The sequence below is a fragment of the Mastigoproctus giganteus genome, chromosome 10 (genome assembly GCF_048544385.1).
Source record: "Mastigoproctus giganteus isolate SK-2022 chromosome 10, ASM4854438v1, whole genome shotgun sequence".
Taxonomy (NCBI): domain Eukaryota; kingdom Metazoa; phylum Arthropoda; class Arachnida; order Uropygi; family Thelyphonidae; genus Mastigoproctus; species Mastigoproctus giganteus.
The window spans coordinates 35,963,739-35,980,083 of NC_143584.1; the positions used below are offsets into that span (position 1 = coordinate 35,963,739).

Below are 16,345 nucleotides of genomic sequence, written 5' to 3' on the forward strand. Positions count from 1 at the left end.
GATTCTTTATGGAAAATTTGTATTTTATTATAATTCTCCAAGCAATTTTAAAATAATTCCTCTTTATTAAAAAGAAGAGGATACTATAATTGATGGGGAATTATAATAAAATCCAAATTTTCCATAAAAGAAAATTTTAAATGCTCCTTTATAATAAATAAATAGTTTAAATAAACCAATATATATATACCATATAATTGGTGCACGAAGAGGCTTTAAGAATCCTCAAATCTCTAACCCAGATCTCTCCGAATGATTGACAGGTGGCGAAATCTGTTCTGTCACTGAAGACCAAAGCTAATAAACAAACGAATAAGATTTCTTTATTAACAAAAATGACAGGAGGCCTAGCTAAAGCACAAAGTGTACTAAATATAAACCTATACATCCAGAGACAATATCAGTTTTCCACTTGAATGGAGAAAGAGCACAACTCTTTCTTCTCTGAAGTCGCTGCACACCTCCAAAGTTATTGAACGAATGAGCGTGACGTGTAGTTTCTCATTCATTAAGAAACCCGATATCCTGTGTAGCATTAGCCCGAGGAATGCTTCTATCAGGTTTCTCGTCTCCCAGGTGATAATAAACATTTCAACGTTCTTATTACAAACCGACCATCCTCGAGGGCATGGTTCCTCAGGGCCAGGGATCCTTGAGGCAGAGGAAAAGAACGAAGTGATTGGCTACGCTTGGTTGCTTCAGATCTCTGCGAGATGTTTGGCTGCAGCCGAAATGAAAAGTGTCCTACACGTACACCACTGTTACTGAACGCCGAGCAATACTTCGCCTCAATCCCCTCCCCCACCTTTAAAAGTTAAAGAATGAATGGAGCAAATATCGCTTTATTTTGTCCACCAAAAAATTTCGCATGTTCATAGAGAGAATTGTCACTACAAAGTAGCTAACGGGACACACTCTTTCACAATTTATCCGCTCCATTTAAGAGCAGCAGTCGGTAAGCAAATTACGTCTCCTTGAGTTCTACTTAGCGAGAGCATTCTTCCTTGTCATTTTTCCCCAGCAGGATACACGAGACAGGTTACTATCATTTGTCCCACCAATAGGAACTTCCGTTTTGGCACTAAAACCGGAAATTGCACTTGCATTCTTGGAGTCCTTATTCAAATCAATCACAACAGAGCAGGTAACTTCCCTGACTGCACCTTGCAACCTGAAAGGCTACCTTCAGATGACTAAACAAGCTTGTGGGTTGACATCAACAAGCCCTAAACTTCCAGGAACCTTGCAAGTTTTATAGTTTCTTCACATTCTTTACGAGTCCATACCACTATTCGCAAAGTAAGAGTATAACGTTAGGAATGCCATAAATGAGTGCATCTCAACCTTCTTGTGACGTCACGTCTAGTTGAGAAATTTTTGTCATTGTGTATTATATCATAATGGCACAAACTTCGCGGCCCGATTTGTATGCTATACATCGTTGATTGAAGAGGCCTTTAGAAATTCCTGCAGATATGAGGAGACTCGAACCCAGATCTCTCCAAGTACTGTCACGAAAGGCACCATAAGTTGCCTTGTTAATAATCCTTATTGTAACTCGCAGAACACGATTGTCACAAGGTACCCGTAGCGACAAAAAGGCAAGGGACTTCACATCAACAAACAGCACGAGTACAAATTAGATAGCCACGGATTTTGAAGATACAAAGGTGTTTATAAAACTTCGACTGAATGGTTAAATGTATAGAAACTTACCCCCCTCCTAAATTTCAGGTGATTTATCCATTTTTCCATCTGCCCCGTAACATCCCCTGGTTCAATGGCAATGTGCATGAGGCAGAGAGGAAAAATGGATATTGTATATCCAACGGAAAGGAATTATTGGAAATTTTCTAAAATTCCATAAATATGGTGTGACATACCACACTTCAATTCATCTGTTTTCAACTAAATCGATAAAAACTTATCATGGCATTAGTCACAGTTTTCCAGTTCCGGTGTAAATATAGTGGCCTTTAAATTAGTTTCAATGTTCTCCAACGGACAGGAACATGAGGTACAGTACATGCTGAATAATAATGAAATGTTGCCATCATAATATTCATAATATAGGCATTTTTGTAGACGAATGTGATGGAATTAAATATTCTATTTGTATCAAGAATTGTACTTAAAAGTTAGTTATTTAAAGCGAAAACGAGATTCCTATTTGCAGAACTGATTTCGGACCCGCTATGATTTTTAGGTGACCAAAAACTTCATTCGAATCTTTAGGATAAAATTAAAATATGTGCAAAAGAAAATGAACAAATTTTCTTCTACATATTCTTGGCCAGAGGGTAGAAGCTCATAATGGATGATACCAGTGAAATACTGGTATCCACAGTGTCTTCTACCAGACCAGCAATATCAAAATAATAACAGAAAAAACCGCATGAAATTTTTGGTCATCTGATAATTTACTTTATACTTCGAACTCAAAATTTTCGTTACAAATGGAGCTCGAGATAAAGCAACTATCTCACATACAGCAAAGATATCTATGGAGAGAACCTCTCCAAAAAAATCCCTAAGAGGAAGATATTTTCGGTCCACAAAACCTCCCTGAAGAAGGTTTTCGGACAAAAATATAGGTGAAGCATACAGATAAGAAAAGACTGAATTAGCAAATGGTTGTTCGCCTGCTGCCAGATCATGATAGTTTCTTAAAATCTTGTTAGTTGGACACATTCCTGATATGTCTACATATAATGTTAATGAACTCTGAAGTAACCATTTATGATTTTAATAAACTAAGTATTTATCACTATACTGTATAAAGCAGTTCTATTTGGTATAAAATCTTAAATTTATTATAACATTAATTACGAACAATAGTGGTGTCGGTTAGATATGCACCTTGACCTCGCCTGTGGCATCGTCGTAGCTCATTCCCACCAAATTATCATTGATTCAAGATAACCTTAGGCCATAACTCGCCAGCCTCCCTAGAGCTGTGGGCATAGATCTTATCATTTTGACGATTAACTTCAATAACGAAGATTTTTCTTGTCTGTGAAAAGAATCTTTCTGTGTCTGCTTCTCGTAAGTCTTGATCACAACCTCCTGATTTCCTTCAGTGCAGGAGTTAAACATCTGCCGTGTCCTCTTAAGGAAAGCACGCATCTCTGGGTCTGATTTAATTAACCTTGACATGGTTTTGGGTGATATTCTCATTTCCATGGCCACCACCTTTTGTTTGCGAAGATGATTTCGACGAATTCGGTTGCTAAATAACCTTGATTACGTGTGGAGTTCTGGATGACCAGGGCAATCATATATTCTCTGGTTCCCACTATCTTTTAATGGCAGTGGCAGACAAATTGATAATGGCTGGAGCAATTTGAAAATTTTAGATGGAGAGAGAATTTTTTATCCATAACTGGGGTAAAGGAGAGAAAAAAACGCACACTGATTCTTATTTATTCCAACAAATTCAGATCTTATGTAATCTCGACACTTCCAGATGAAATTGGTTAAAAAATGCAACTGCCACTTTTGATTATTAAATTATCGAAAAATAAAAGGAGATTCACTAATTCCAGCAATATTTTTTTATGGATTGCACCGAGTTTGAAAGAATTCGAATTTGTAATGGTGGAGTTTATGAATTTTTCCGACACACTTTTGTCATTTTGAAATTGGAGAAGCGAAGAGTCTGGCATGAAGTATTGCAATAGGAGCTTTTCAGCAGAACACTATTCGATGATTTCGGCCAAACATATTTCTAAATTTGGCCGAAATCCCAGCCGTGCTAAGATCAAATCACTCAATGCAGTTTCCAGAACTTTTAACATGTTGAAATGCCTTTTGGGCATTGGACACTATAAAACAAGAAAATCAAAGTAATTTTTCCTCCTCTTAATGTGAAACAGTCTCTTTGGAAGAAACAAAACAATGCCTCCCCAGATAGAAACTTATTGGAGCCCATAGAAGACAGAAGCATTTGTGTTTGGTGAAATTACTCATTAAAAATAAGCGATTTATTGAGTTCGTGCAAAGCTGTATTTTCCAAAGTGCAGTGGCGCTATTGCTGCAGATTCCAAAAGTCGGCAAACCCGAAAACGCAATTAGAACCAGGGGTTCACTGCAACTTTATTTTCGGTACTTCTCAAAATACGTGCGCTAGGGCACTGCACTGCTTAATCCGGCGTTGGTTGTGAAGGATTCTTAACGTTTAATGACAAAAGGCTATTTGACAAAATACCAAAACATGTAAGAGGGAACAGTTGTTGATTTATGGGTTTCCAATCTGAAGTGTTGGTATTTTTTTTACTTAGATGAGCCATTCTCATGTTATTCTCTTGACGTATCGTTAGTAAAAGGTGCTGATGAAGTTTCCACTTTGACATGACTCCAAAAGAGGGACGTTCCAAAATAGGAATAACAAACTACAGGAAAGATAAACAGTTAACGAAACCATTGCTTCATTTGTATATTATTGAACCCACAAAAGTTTGTACACTTTGTTATTATAAGCATAATTATAACGGAGATTGAAAAGGAAATGTTGAAGATGTCTCTTCCTTCCCAAATATTAAGCACAAAATTTTCCATCATGTTTGATGAGACTCGAGATTGGTTGAACAGTTATGGTTGAAATTTCTGAGTGGATATTGACTTTATTCTTTCAATATATGAAGGTCATTAGTGTTCAGTAGAACCTCACTAATTCGGTCGAAAGGGGGAGTCGAATAAAAGAGTATAACTTTTTCAAATCATAGTTCATAAAAACAAGCAAATTGATTAACAAATCAACAGTATTTTCATTTAAATGGTAAAAAAGGTAAACTCAACGATTCATGTTGAGGGAAATGGACTATAATCTGCCACGCTAGTCCAGTGCGAGTTGGCAAATCAACCTTAGCAGTCAGGGACTTGACCCCCCTTGGCTACTCAAAGAGCGTGTGGTACTGCACTCCTGCTCCCAACCATTCGGCTACGGAGGACTGTCCAGCCAGTTAGACAGTATTAGAGTACAAATATGGCCGAAATACAATTTTATTTTATTTTTTCAGACCGTGCCTCACTCGTCCATTAGAAAATTAGGATTTACAAGTAATTGTCTTAGGTACACTTCAGACTGGAACCCATGATTTGTAACTCCTGTATATTCCTCACTGTTCCAACCTAGGATTGGGTCAGGTGAATCAAAGCCTTCTGTCATTCGTTTCCACATCTTCCCTAATTTGATCTCTCCATCTTTTCCAGGGTCTTCCTCTTGGCCCCTTCTTGTCCATTTTCATCTCAAACATTCTTCTTTGCATTCTGTTCGAGTTCATTCACTTCATTTATCCAAACCATCTCAAATGTGATGCAGTCATCTTCTCCCTCAAACTTCTATGAAAATTGACAACAGATCTGTAGATAGGAAGTCCCAAAATTGACAACAGACCTACAAGATCTGTAGATAGATAAGAACATTACTGAGACTTCTATTTATGAAATATATTTTTCATACTTGCTAAACTGTTCTGATGAGGAAAACGCATCTCCTGACCACAGTTAATTTTAATATTCCTACTGAACGTGAGGTAATGCAGAATTAGAACCAGTTATTTATAATGCAGTTATTAGCGTTTAGGAATCACAGTGATTAATTTAGTGTCCAGTTATTAGCATCATTAACGCAGCAGTTATCGGAATACTTTTTGAAATCAGAACTTTGGTGTACAATTATTTATAATAAAACATGAACTGATTTATAACGCTATAGCTATAAATCATTTATAATTCTAAGTATTAATAAACAATAATTATTTGAAATCCAGTTTCTGATGCAAAAAAAAAGAACAGCACTGCCCTAAGAGAATCTGTTGAATAAGAGGAAATCACAAACAATTCTCAAAGATCATCAGCACAACTGCAGTATAAAAAAAAGTTAAGGAATTTGACAGATAAAATTAAATATGCTGCCGTTACCCTGTCTCTGAATGAAAATTAAGCAACCTATATCAGGAGATAAGAATAAACTTCTTTATTTTGAGTAGTAAGTTGGTATATCAGTTTAATTTCAATGGTACACAATGCCCAGTTCTAAAAACTTAACTCTTTCTGGTTTAAGAAAAAACTTTTTTTAATAAACGCGCAAAACCCTTCGTCCACACCACGCTGAGATAGCTGACTGTATCCTAGAATTCTTTAAGAATTCCTCTAGTCTCAGAATTTTTATTATTTAAATAAATTTGAAGAATATGCCATGGGTTAAGACAATGTACAGCATTATATCTGCAAAGAATAATGACAAAAGACTGGTGGTGAAAAGAAAACATGATAAATTGAATTCAGCCCTCTCCAAACGAGTGGAGAAGAGTCAGAAGTTGGACCAACTTCTGACCACAAAGATATCAACACAGTTCAACGTTTGCCACTCATCAGTGGACCGCTGGGCTAAAATACCCGCATCATACATCACTTTATTAGGACAATGGCTCTTTGGCCTATATGCAACAATCTGTGCAAAAATATGTGGTGCATAGCGTAAGCAGAAAAAGGACAATTGCCCAAACCGCTGTAGCCAGTGAAATCTTCGGAAACTAGGTGGCAGGGCCTTCCAGAGTAAAATGTGATGGATCCCTCTACTCCCCGACCTGCCTTCTCGGGACAAAATGTGGGCAACCGAGGGTCCCACAAGGGCCCAACGGCTAAAAGGTCAGAGGAACAACATAACACGACATAACCATTCCCCTTACACTTTTTGAAAATCCTTTGGCCTTCACAGAGTACACTTTACTGCCCAAACCAGTTCACCGACAAAGGGGAAAACAAAAAACCTCGCGTACTTCCAAAGAGGTATGATTATCAGTGCATACTGAAACACGCTTCAGTACATCATAAAAGTTTGAACAATAACGACAACGTTCGATTTCGGCCTTACTGGACAGGACATCAGACTATTATCAGCCATTTATGTCACTCCTGTAGAAATCTAACCACCTGATTTTAAAAAAAAAATTAGAAATGGCTGGAACAGCAGCAGTTTTTCTCTACATAACAGATGTGGGATAAACACCATCTTAATGCAATACATGATGAGAATGGTAAAAACGTGAGATAAACGGATTTTATAGAATTAATTTAAGACAAATATTTTAAAATATACAACGCTCATGTAATTGAAATCTGACAAGGATATTACACCGAATACAGTACATTAGGTTCTGTTATAATAATAATCCAAAATAAAGTACAGTAAGGTTAAAAATTAACAGAAAGTCCCTCTATAAATAAACATTCTCGTCTGCGGCGATGTCATAAAAGGAGCAGTGGAGCAAGTCCAGATAATCAGAGTTAAGGAAATGATGATCGCTTTTGTTTTTCCCATTGGACTCCGATATTGCTTTAAAGGTTCACATGCGGTACTCACGACCGCATTCTTTAAACCCGCCACTGGTTTCCGTCTTACGAAGGCCATTAGAGATTTCTATCGCTAGGTGGAATTAGGCTTAGTTGTCTAAACCGGCAACCCTTTGCCAGAACTTTAAATAGCCCAATTGGCTACTTCTCCTGATAAGCCAGCAATTCCCACGGTCACTCGTAACCTTCCGCCTCCCGTCCCAGATCACTCAGGTAAAAATAACAACCTCTAATAACTCGCTGACCTTCTTTTAGGCAAGCTTCGTAGTCATCGTCGGCGAATGCCGCCTGCCTCTCTTTCTCCCTCACAGGTCACTTTCCCGTGACCAACGATAAAGGCGCACGTGAGCACAGGTGATTTCCCCTCCCTCCTGACGATGCTATATTCTCATCTTTGTCGACCAGGTGTCCACACACAAATATTCCGATCCGAATTCTTATATAGAGTCTGTATGTGTGTGTGTGTGTGCAAGCGCGCGCACTCACACATCACTTGATGCTGCTTCTTACCTACCCGTAGAGGGGGCAGGCCTCTGACACGCCTCCAGTTACTACATTGGCGATGGGGGGTGGGAGACCGGAAATTGAACACCGGAAGAGTGGCTCACTGAACACAAATTTTTCCCAGCGAGCCACAGGTCGGGGGCTGGCTCTCAGTCGTCTGCTTGCCGACCGAACGGTGACAGTCACTAGCCTAGCTGCGTTCCTTTAAGGCCATTCATTGAAGAGCACGCGGTCTCGACACCCCTGCCTTACAACGTGTTCGCTGGGACACACCGGGTATGTGTTCAGTAGAATGTTCGCTGTAGAAGTATGGTGGCTTGTTTGTTTTCATAACGGCAACAGAGTACTGATGGTCTCGCGATAATCTGCACTTTATACTGACCACCCCAGCAATTTTAAACTGTTCCTAGCTTAGTGTTAGTTTACAATGGCAGCTGACTTTCTTCGTAACACCATCAGCATCACCAGGTGGATCACAACTGTGCTGTGTTTCGAAAGAGGTGAGTGCTTGTTTTGTTTTATGTTCGGACTTGTTCTGTGGAATCTGAACTCGGTTGTGTGGGCCACTTTCGTTAACAATTATTTAATATAATGGCATCGAAGTTATAACTCCTCCTTGGTATTTTTCTTCAAATAATTTCTGGAACGAGGCAATAAACAATGCCATGCATGATGAAATTATGGCCATGATGTCCCTATACACTCCAAATATTTCTGCTCAAATATCAAAAAGAAATATTTGGAATGTATAGAACAAAGTTGTGAAATCGCTAATGGTTTTTAAAATTATAGATGGTCCAAGGAGAGTATTTACAAATATATCGGAAGATCTTTTACAAAAGGTTTTCCTGCTTTAGTAGTGATCACTCCTTTGAGTGATGATGATGTTAAAATCTTAACTTTTGTTTACTCCCCTTATCCATTGGTGCATCGAAGATGAGGATGATAGCTTTCAATTTTTTCCAATAATGCAACTTTATCTGTATGCTTCAAAAGACACAGTATATTTTCAGTTTTATTTCGATTATTATTATGAATATAATTATGACAGAGGTTACAATAAAGTTTTACTTCTATTATTATAAACGTACTTATAATATGGATTGATAAATCTTGAAAGTGTTCTCCTTCCCAAAGCGTAACTCTTTTTCATCATGTTTGATGAAACATTGATTTTTTTTAAATACTTCCAAATATGTGAAGGGTGTGAGAGTGTACAGTACCACTCATTTTAAGTAGCCTGAAAGACACAAATCACCATTGGTTAAAATTGAAATGCAATGACTGTTGGACATCCGGGGATGACCAATTCTGCTGTTGTATTTAGAACCAAATTTCATAAAGTTGTCAATGAAAAATTGACTCTTAGAATTTGGGTTGCATGAATTTCGAATTGGCAAATTTTAGATGATAATCCAACTATAATAGTTGCTATATTCCTGTATGCAATATGTTCTTAACTGCTACGAGCCCTGTGTTTTCATTCAGTGCACATTGACTTTGTTATCAATTATTGCCTTTAACACTTTGGTTTATGCATCACTAAAAACAGAGGGAAAGATGTGAAATATCGCCTGTAGTCTTTCAGAAACCCAGGTAGGTTCTATGAAGTCCCCCGAGGATGTGTTTGTGAAAGATATCGTTTGTGTTAGCGTACAGAAAGACTCATAAACATATTTTTCCCTACGGCGGGCACTCAAGGACTATGTTTAGTGGTGCTTTTGCCGATAGCCCCTGAACGTTGACTGGTTAATGTCTCCAGTGAGAGTTGTGTGTGTGTGTAGCGTGGGGATATGGACGAGTTCCACGTGCTTCATCGATACCCACTGTATTCCTGTGGGTGCACACAGTACACAGCCAGTTCGAAGTAGTTTCATGGTTTGACCACGCTGATGACTATGATTATTGCAACAAATGAACAAAGAACTTCAGGTCACCTACGATATACGCTATTACTTTCCCACACATCCATTTTTATTTTTTCGGACGAAGTCTTTATGACCTCATGGTGTAACCATTTAACGTCACCTGTACTCAAGGGTATGTGTCACGCGGCCCCAGCCACACCTCAAATACCAAGAAATTATCTTCTTCCCTGTATTGTAAATGCGCGTCTTGTTAAAGAGTTCGCAATAAGCAATGTTGTAAACAGGCTTTAAAATCAGTCATGTGGTCTGAAAGAGCTATAAAGATTTGCACATTAACAGCGAATTTATTTATGCCTTTCCCAAATTCTGTCTCCACTTTTTCCCTCCTACTGAACGTTCTATTACTAATAATGTTTATACAATAATACGCATGCGTTTTTTTGTGGTTTTTTCACCTTAATTCCTACACCTGACTACCACCTTTGTTTTTATCGATTCTGAACTCCAGAAGAGAAAAAATCGACAAGTGATTGAAACAGATACAAGCTGTTCTTTGAATTGCAATCCCACAAGAAAAGATTTCTATTTCAATAACTTTTTAGGACGAGTTGTAGATTCTATGACCAAAATACTGAACTCACTTCACTCCTCATCCCCCCCTCCTCCTGCAATTCAATCCCGACAACAATGTACGGGGATACAGCAACTTCACCTCTTACGAAAGCCTTGAAGCCAACCGCTCAAAATGGGGTGTGATCAGAATAGAGGTCAAAGGTCACTGTCATTTACTAGGGACTGCCAGGAACACATTATTATCCGGATGTGTTGATGGGTTGAAGCTGCACAGATAAGAAGTGCGAAATTTGAAACCTTGAGAGATTTTAAGAACGACCCCCTGATAAATCCCAGTCCGTTAACCGTATAAGGATTTGTGTCAGCAGCGACATCTTAAAGAAGCGATTGAAAAGAAAACCCAAACGGGGGAGGGAATACCCTGGGTGGAATTACTAATTCAGATATCCATATAATTCGAAGTACCGTTAATATTAAAATATTAAAATACAGTGTCTACTTTTAAATTATGTTTTATTCAAATTGTATAAAAAGTAATTTGTAAAATATGGTATTGTCTTAGAATCGAGTTTATTTTCTCCAACGAATGCAATTCGTATCGGATGCATGCAAGATACCATCGACTTTTCTGGTGTTACTGCACCTTAAACGGAGTTGTTATTCCAAGTATAGCTCGCCCCCCCTCTCCTCTTCAATTCCAACTACAGTATTATAGTTGGGAAAGACGTCATGGGGGCAATGGCACTCCCTCTAGAGGAGTTGTTTAAATTTAGCTCTTTTCCACTATGTCGCTAAACAACCTTGCCATTGAGAATGACAAGAAAGGTTGTGGCTTCTATTAGAACTCACTTGGATCTAAAGATTAGGGTTAACTACCTTCAAACATTATTGGCAAGTCTCACCAGTTGCAATTATGCAATTAATGTTTTTAAAAATTGAAGAAAAAACATTAAATCTACAACTCATTCTGTTCATTTGTTTCTTCCTATGAAAATGTTATTCCAATTTTTAAAGGACTATGCAGGATTTTCCCAAACTTTCATATTTTGAAATATCATCATCCAAATCTGTTAAATCCAGTACAGATTTGAGATAATACAAATCAGAACCTGAAATATGAATTCAAGCTGAGGATAGAAAACACAAAGCTGGAAACGGCAATTAACAATGAAATACAAAAATTCAGGAATGGTTAGAAATATTCGATGAAGATAAAATTGTTAAAAACAGATACCGGTGAAAAGTTGTAACATTTACAATTAATGACAGTATTACCACTTTCTCACTATATTATTCCTCGAATTCTTATATCGAAATATGCATTTGTCAACATGAAAAAAATTGTTGATCCCGAAACCTTGATAGAAAAGCCAAACTTAGGATTAATAAATGCTTTGTTGGTCTGTATTGTTATATGGAGTAGAAATGTGAGCATCTTAGAAGAGTGGTGAAAAGAAAATTAAGGAACAAAGACGTACTGCGAATAGTAAATGCTAAACACATTAAAGAGAAGAAAAATAACGCATATGGGACATCTAATCAACAAAAAATCAGCTAATAAGTCCCAGGAAACATTGGATAGGAAAGGTGGAGGAATGGCCGACCTGAAGTACAAATTACTTGTAAGATTGACTGAGAGAGGAGTGGAGGCAGAGAGCCAACCTCCTAGGAGATGGCACATGACGGATGGATGGTCAGTTTTTATACAAAAGCCTATTATCCTAAGTTTAAGGAATACGCTAGCATTACGTTTTATAATCTCCACTTTGGGATTAAGTCACAGGATGGGTAGGGGGATAGAAGAGACAAAAACTGCTTGAAAAGACAACTCGCCCTCAACAGGTAGAAGTGTTTTAGCCACAGGGCGCCAACTAAATTTAGTCTGAAATCGAATCCAAGTCGGAGACTGTTCACCTTTATGGACTTAGGCCGTAAACATGTCAGCCAGGTAATTTTCTGTGAGACAACCGCAAGTTTCGGTCCAGCTCCAACCACACTTGTGAACTAAAGCAGCCGTGAAAGTGTAGCTCATCTCTCTCTCTCGCTCTCCACCCCCCTGCGGTACTAAACCATCCCCCTGTTGACACACTGTTTACAATGGAGCAGCGAGACACAATAGCTAAGAGTGGGCAGTGGCACATTCCGCAACTGGTGTCGGCATTTAGAGCGCGCAGAAACAACCCCCGTACCTTTAGTTCGCCTGACCTTTGAACCCAACTACCTGAAAGAGATCCGCGTGGTGTTGCTAAGATGACAAGCAGTTCACGGTCAGCAGAAAAGCCCTACCGAAGCCATTCATTTAAGTTTATTCGTCTGTGTAGACCTGGTATTTCTTGAGGGACCGCCCTTCATTTCTAGCCCCACACACCCTACCTCGAGAAGCAAAGTGCCAGTGAAACCTGATATTAGAGGTGCTAAAGTGAACGCTCGGGGGCAACTGGTGTGTTCTGATGACGACGTACTTATTTGGAATTCCAGTAGAGAAAAGATTGTTTGGAAAGAAAGATGGAGTAGATTTCCCCCCTCGATTGCTAGGTCTACTCACGTCTGGATCTTTATTAGTTCGTACTAACTTCACAGCGATGAAGTCTGTTGCAAGATGGGACTGCGTCGCTTTTACTGCCCGTTTAAGGAAGGGTTGTGTGCTGACTACCCCCTTCCCACTTTTGCATAATGCTGAACCGACTCTTTCTCACACACTTGAGCGTGCCCCATTACACTCAAAAGTTATGAGACAGCAATTTTTGGGCGGTGCTTTACAAACACTTATGACAGGTTACAACCTGTCCTCAAACGTAAGACCAACTCCTGATAAGCGAAGGAAAAATACTCCCTGTTCCTCTTTTTAATTGGTTAAATTCCATCTAGAAAACATTTCAAAGAAATGTCCATAGCTCGGTACACTGTCTACACATTCAATGTTTTTCTATGGGCACCAACAGTGAATGCATTGACTTATACCACACATTATATATTTATCCTGCTGTGTTCTGCCAAGGATTTGGCAGTGAGCTCTCTACATAATTAAAGACGTGCTCGTTAGCTGAGGCCAACTACTCATCACACAGCTAATTGTCTTAACAACGAATTCAGCAAACCATTCAAAATCTAACAAGGGGTTCATTGTAGCCGTGTTAACTCTGTTTATCCATTAGTACTTAACCTGAGGTATCCCGGAACTGGTTTATTTGTCCGATCCCGGATTAACTGTAAGAACTGAGATATAAATAAATAATATATTTTTTGTTTATACTTCGAGATGGCCAGATAACATCAAGCGAGTTCACAACATCGAGAGAGTATAATAATATTACTCAGTGGTATTATATTCTCTCTAATTTAAATAGTACCTTAAAATGTTCCTTTACAAGTTTCCCAATGACAAGTTTGGAGAAGTGTCATCTGTAGGCTTGATGTTTCCAAGAATTTCCTTCCTCAAGCAGCAGCTGTTATGCAAATAAGGTGTGTGCAACGGTTAAATTCAAAAATCCTTGTAATACTTTCACGGTCTGTATAAAAGTAATAACTGAAACCTCTACTTCATCTTTTCCTCCTCAGTTCTGTACCCTTCAAAAGAAAACTTGAGGCGAGACCATATTTGACTTGGGTATCCTCTTTTCCAACAAAACTCTGCCTCCAGGCTTCATGCGTGTTCCAGCTTCGCACGCGAAAGTTAATCGAGTCTGGAAGACTAGATTATTTTGAAAGTTCAGACTTTAGAAAACGAAGAGAGTGCAGTTGAAAAGCATCTTTAACTACCGGTCTGTAAGACTGTTAAAGTTAGTGGTTGAGCTTGATAGAAACCATTTCAATTATGTGTTTGCAATAAATAGTTATCTGTCCCGTATTTGAAAAACCAGCAAATTATATGGAAAGTGAGAATCACCTCGTAAGTCTATACTTCTGTTGTGATAAGTTTCTATCACTGCCAGTTAGTAAGGGGGGGGGGGGGGGACTGATACAACATTAATCTTTCTTTTAAAATAGAACAGTTCAAATTAGAATCAGTTTGCACGTTTTTCAAAAGGCATTCTCTCGATTAATACGAGACGAAGCCTTTGCTTTATATCTCTGTTAAAAACAAGTCTCGATAATTTGAGATAAACAGGATCAGATCCAACTCGGATTATATAGAATGATACTATTTTTGTAATAAACCTTTATACGAATTAGATAAAAGAAAAGTCATAAGAAATATGTCAAATATCCCTCCTTTGCTTCTATAGCAAGTTATGGAATTATAAATTACAATGTATTGAAATTCAAGTATTTTCTTTCATCTTCTCAATCTTCAACCCACTCACGGTACTCAATGACGTGACGTCATTGAGTAGCAGAAATTTCTACCCCTTACCTCATACTAAAAGAATACCCTTGTTCCTTTCTACTTATCTCAATTACCGATTCATTCAGATTTTTCACAGTGAAAGCACCAGAGCAGAAGAGTCCCTCTTTCCAACACTCAAATGCTTGGTTTAAAGGTAGATTATACTTGACTAGTTGCTTGCCCGAGTTAATCGGCCTAGTGGCTTATTGGAACGTGTAAACACCTGATCAGTCAAGCAATTGTGTAGATCCAGAAGTGGTTGTTCGGGTAGCTATTAGACCGAGTGGATAAGTCGTTTTCCACTAAGTGTCATATGCACTCGCACGCACTCCCTATATCATACCATCACGAATTGCATGCCTTTATAGCTTTCATAAGTGGATATAAAGCATCATAAACCATTTCACAAAAATGCAAACATGGTTACTTAGCTACTTGAACATGTAAGCCTAACTCTGACTCGAGTCTCCACAGCCAATGACAATAATTTTCAATTTTACATTAGACGGGATATTACCTTTCATAGCTTGAAACGTCAGTTCGTTGTGACACTCTATGGGATATCATCATCAGCCATTTTCAATCCACTGAAGGATGAAGGCCTCTCCAGCAACTTTTCAGTTCCTTCTGTTTTGAGCACTGGCCATCCATTTACTACTCAAAAACTCATGAATTTCATCTATCCATCTCCGCCTTTGTCTTCCAAGTTTTCTTCTAGCTCCTCTTGGGTACCATTCTGTTATTTTCTTAGTCCATCTGTCATCATGTCTTCGAGCTATGTGTCCTGCCCAAGACCATTTTAGTTCTTTAGTTTTGATAAGAATTCTATGGGATAATCATGCGCCAATTCTCTGTCAGTTTATTACACAATTTGATTGTAATAGTATACAAGATTGTATCCATATCATTACAGCGAGTAACACTACATTTATACTATTAAAAATATAAAAGAAAGTGATCAGGTTATGGAGCGACTCAAACGTGTGGACTGAGGATAAAAATCTTGAGTAAAAGCCTTAATGGTAATGTCTTAATTCCAGAATTGGATAACTACATATTTCTCCATGTTCATTAAGACTTACTATTGCCATCCCACAGTAAGCCAGCTGAACATTGGCTTAAAGTGGGGTGGCAGCAGTAAGCCTTAAAGAAGCATGGAGAAATATGTAGTTATCTAACTAGTCGTAGAATCGGGCATGGCAGAGTCTCACTGATGAACCAAAACTGGATTAAGTCAGGAGATGAAACCAGGATCCGTTGGGCTTGTGGAATTTTACTATCATATCACTATAGTATCATTTCTGAACTCGTTTAAGAATGTATGTGAAATGCCATGCGCTAACCTACGATTTAAAGGTTTTATGCACATTTTTTTCACATATAATTCCATTGAGTGGCTGTCAGTTCGGTTCTTTTTTACGCTATTCACTACCACTCCGCTTGACTAACTGACTCCAGTGTGTAAATTAAGACTGTTGGTACTGGACTCTATCCAGCTCACTAGAATGTGTAAACGATCCTGCTCATTCATATAAGGTTAAACCACTATAAATAAATTCTAAACTCCTGACAGATTTCTGACTGGCTCAAAGGGTTCTTTGACAGTCGTCAGTACCTGACTTCTTGAGCCGTGCAGTGGCAGACCAGATGGTAGGGTAGTTTTCTCAACTGCTTAACACCCTACCCCTTATATTTTTCTGTAAGTTTTAAAAGCCTG

The 16,345-nt window shown here is 38.4% G+C and overlaps 1 protein-coding gene across 2 annotated transcripts in view; it reads left to right on the forward strand.

Moving 5' to 3' along the window:
* The first annotated feature begins 8,072 nt into the window (after window positions 1–8,072).
* The window catches only part of LOC150078976 (uncharacterized), a 38,837-nt gene continuing 30,564 nt past the window's right edge, over window positions 8,073–16,345 (forward strand). For both annotated transcript variants that reach the window (XM_090384065.1, XM_090384066.1), the window contains exon 1: window positions 8,073–8,360. In XM_090384065.1, the coding sequence (XP_090240191.1) occupies window positions 8,288–8,360 (73 nt within the window). In that variant the 5' untranslated portion in view covers window positions 8,073–8,287. The remainder of the gene's footprint in view (window positions 8,361–16,345) is intronic.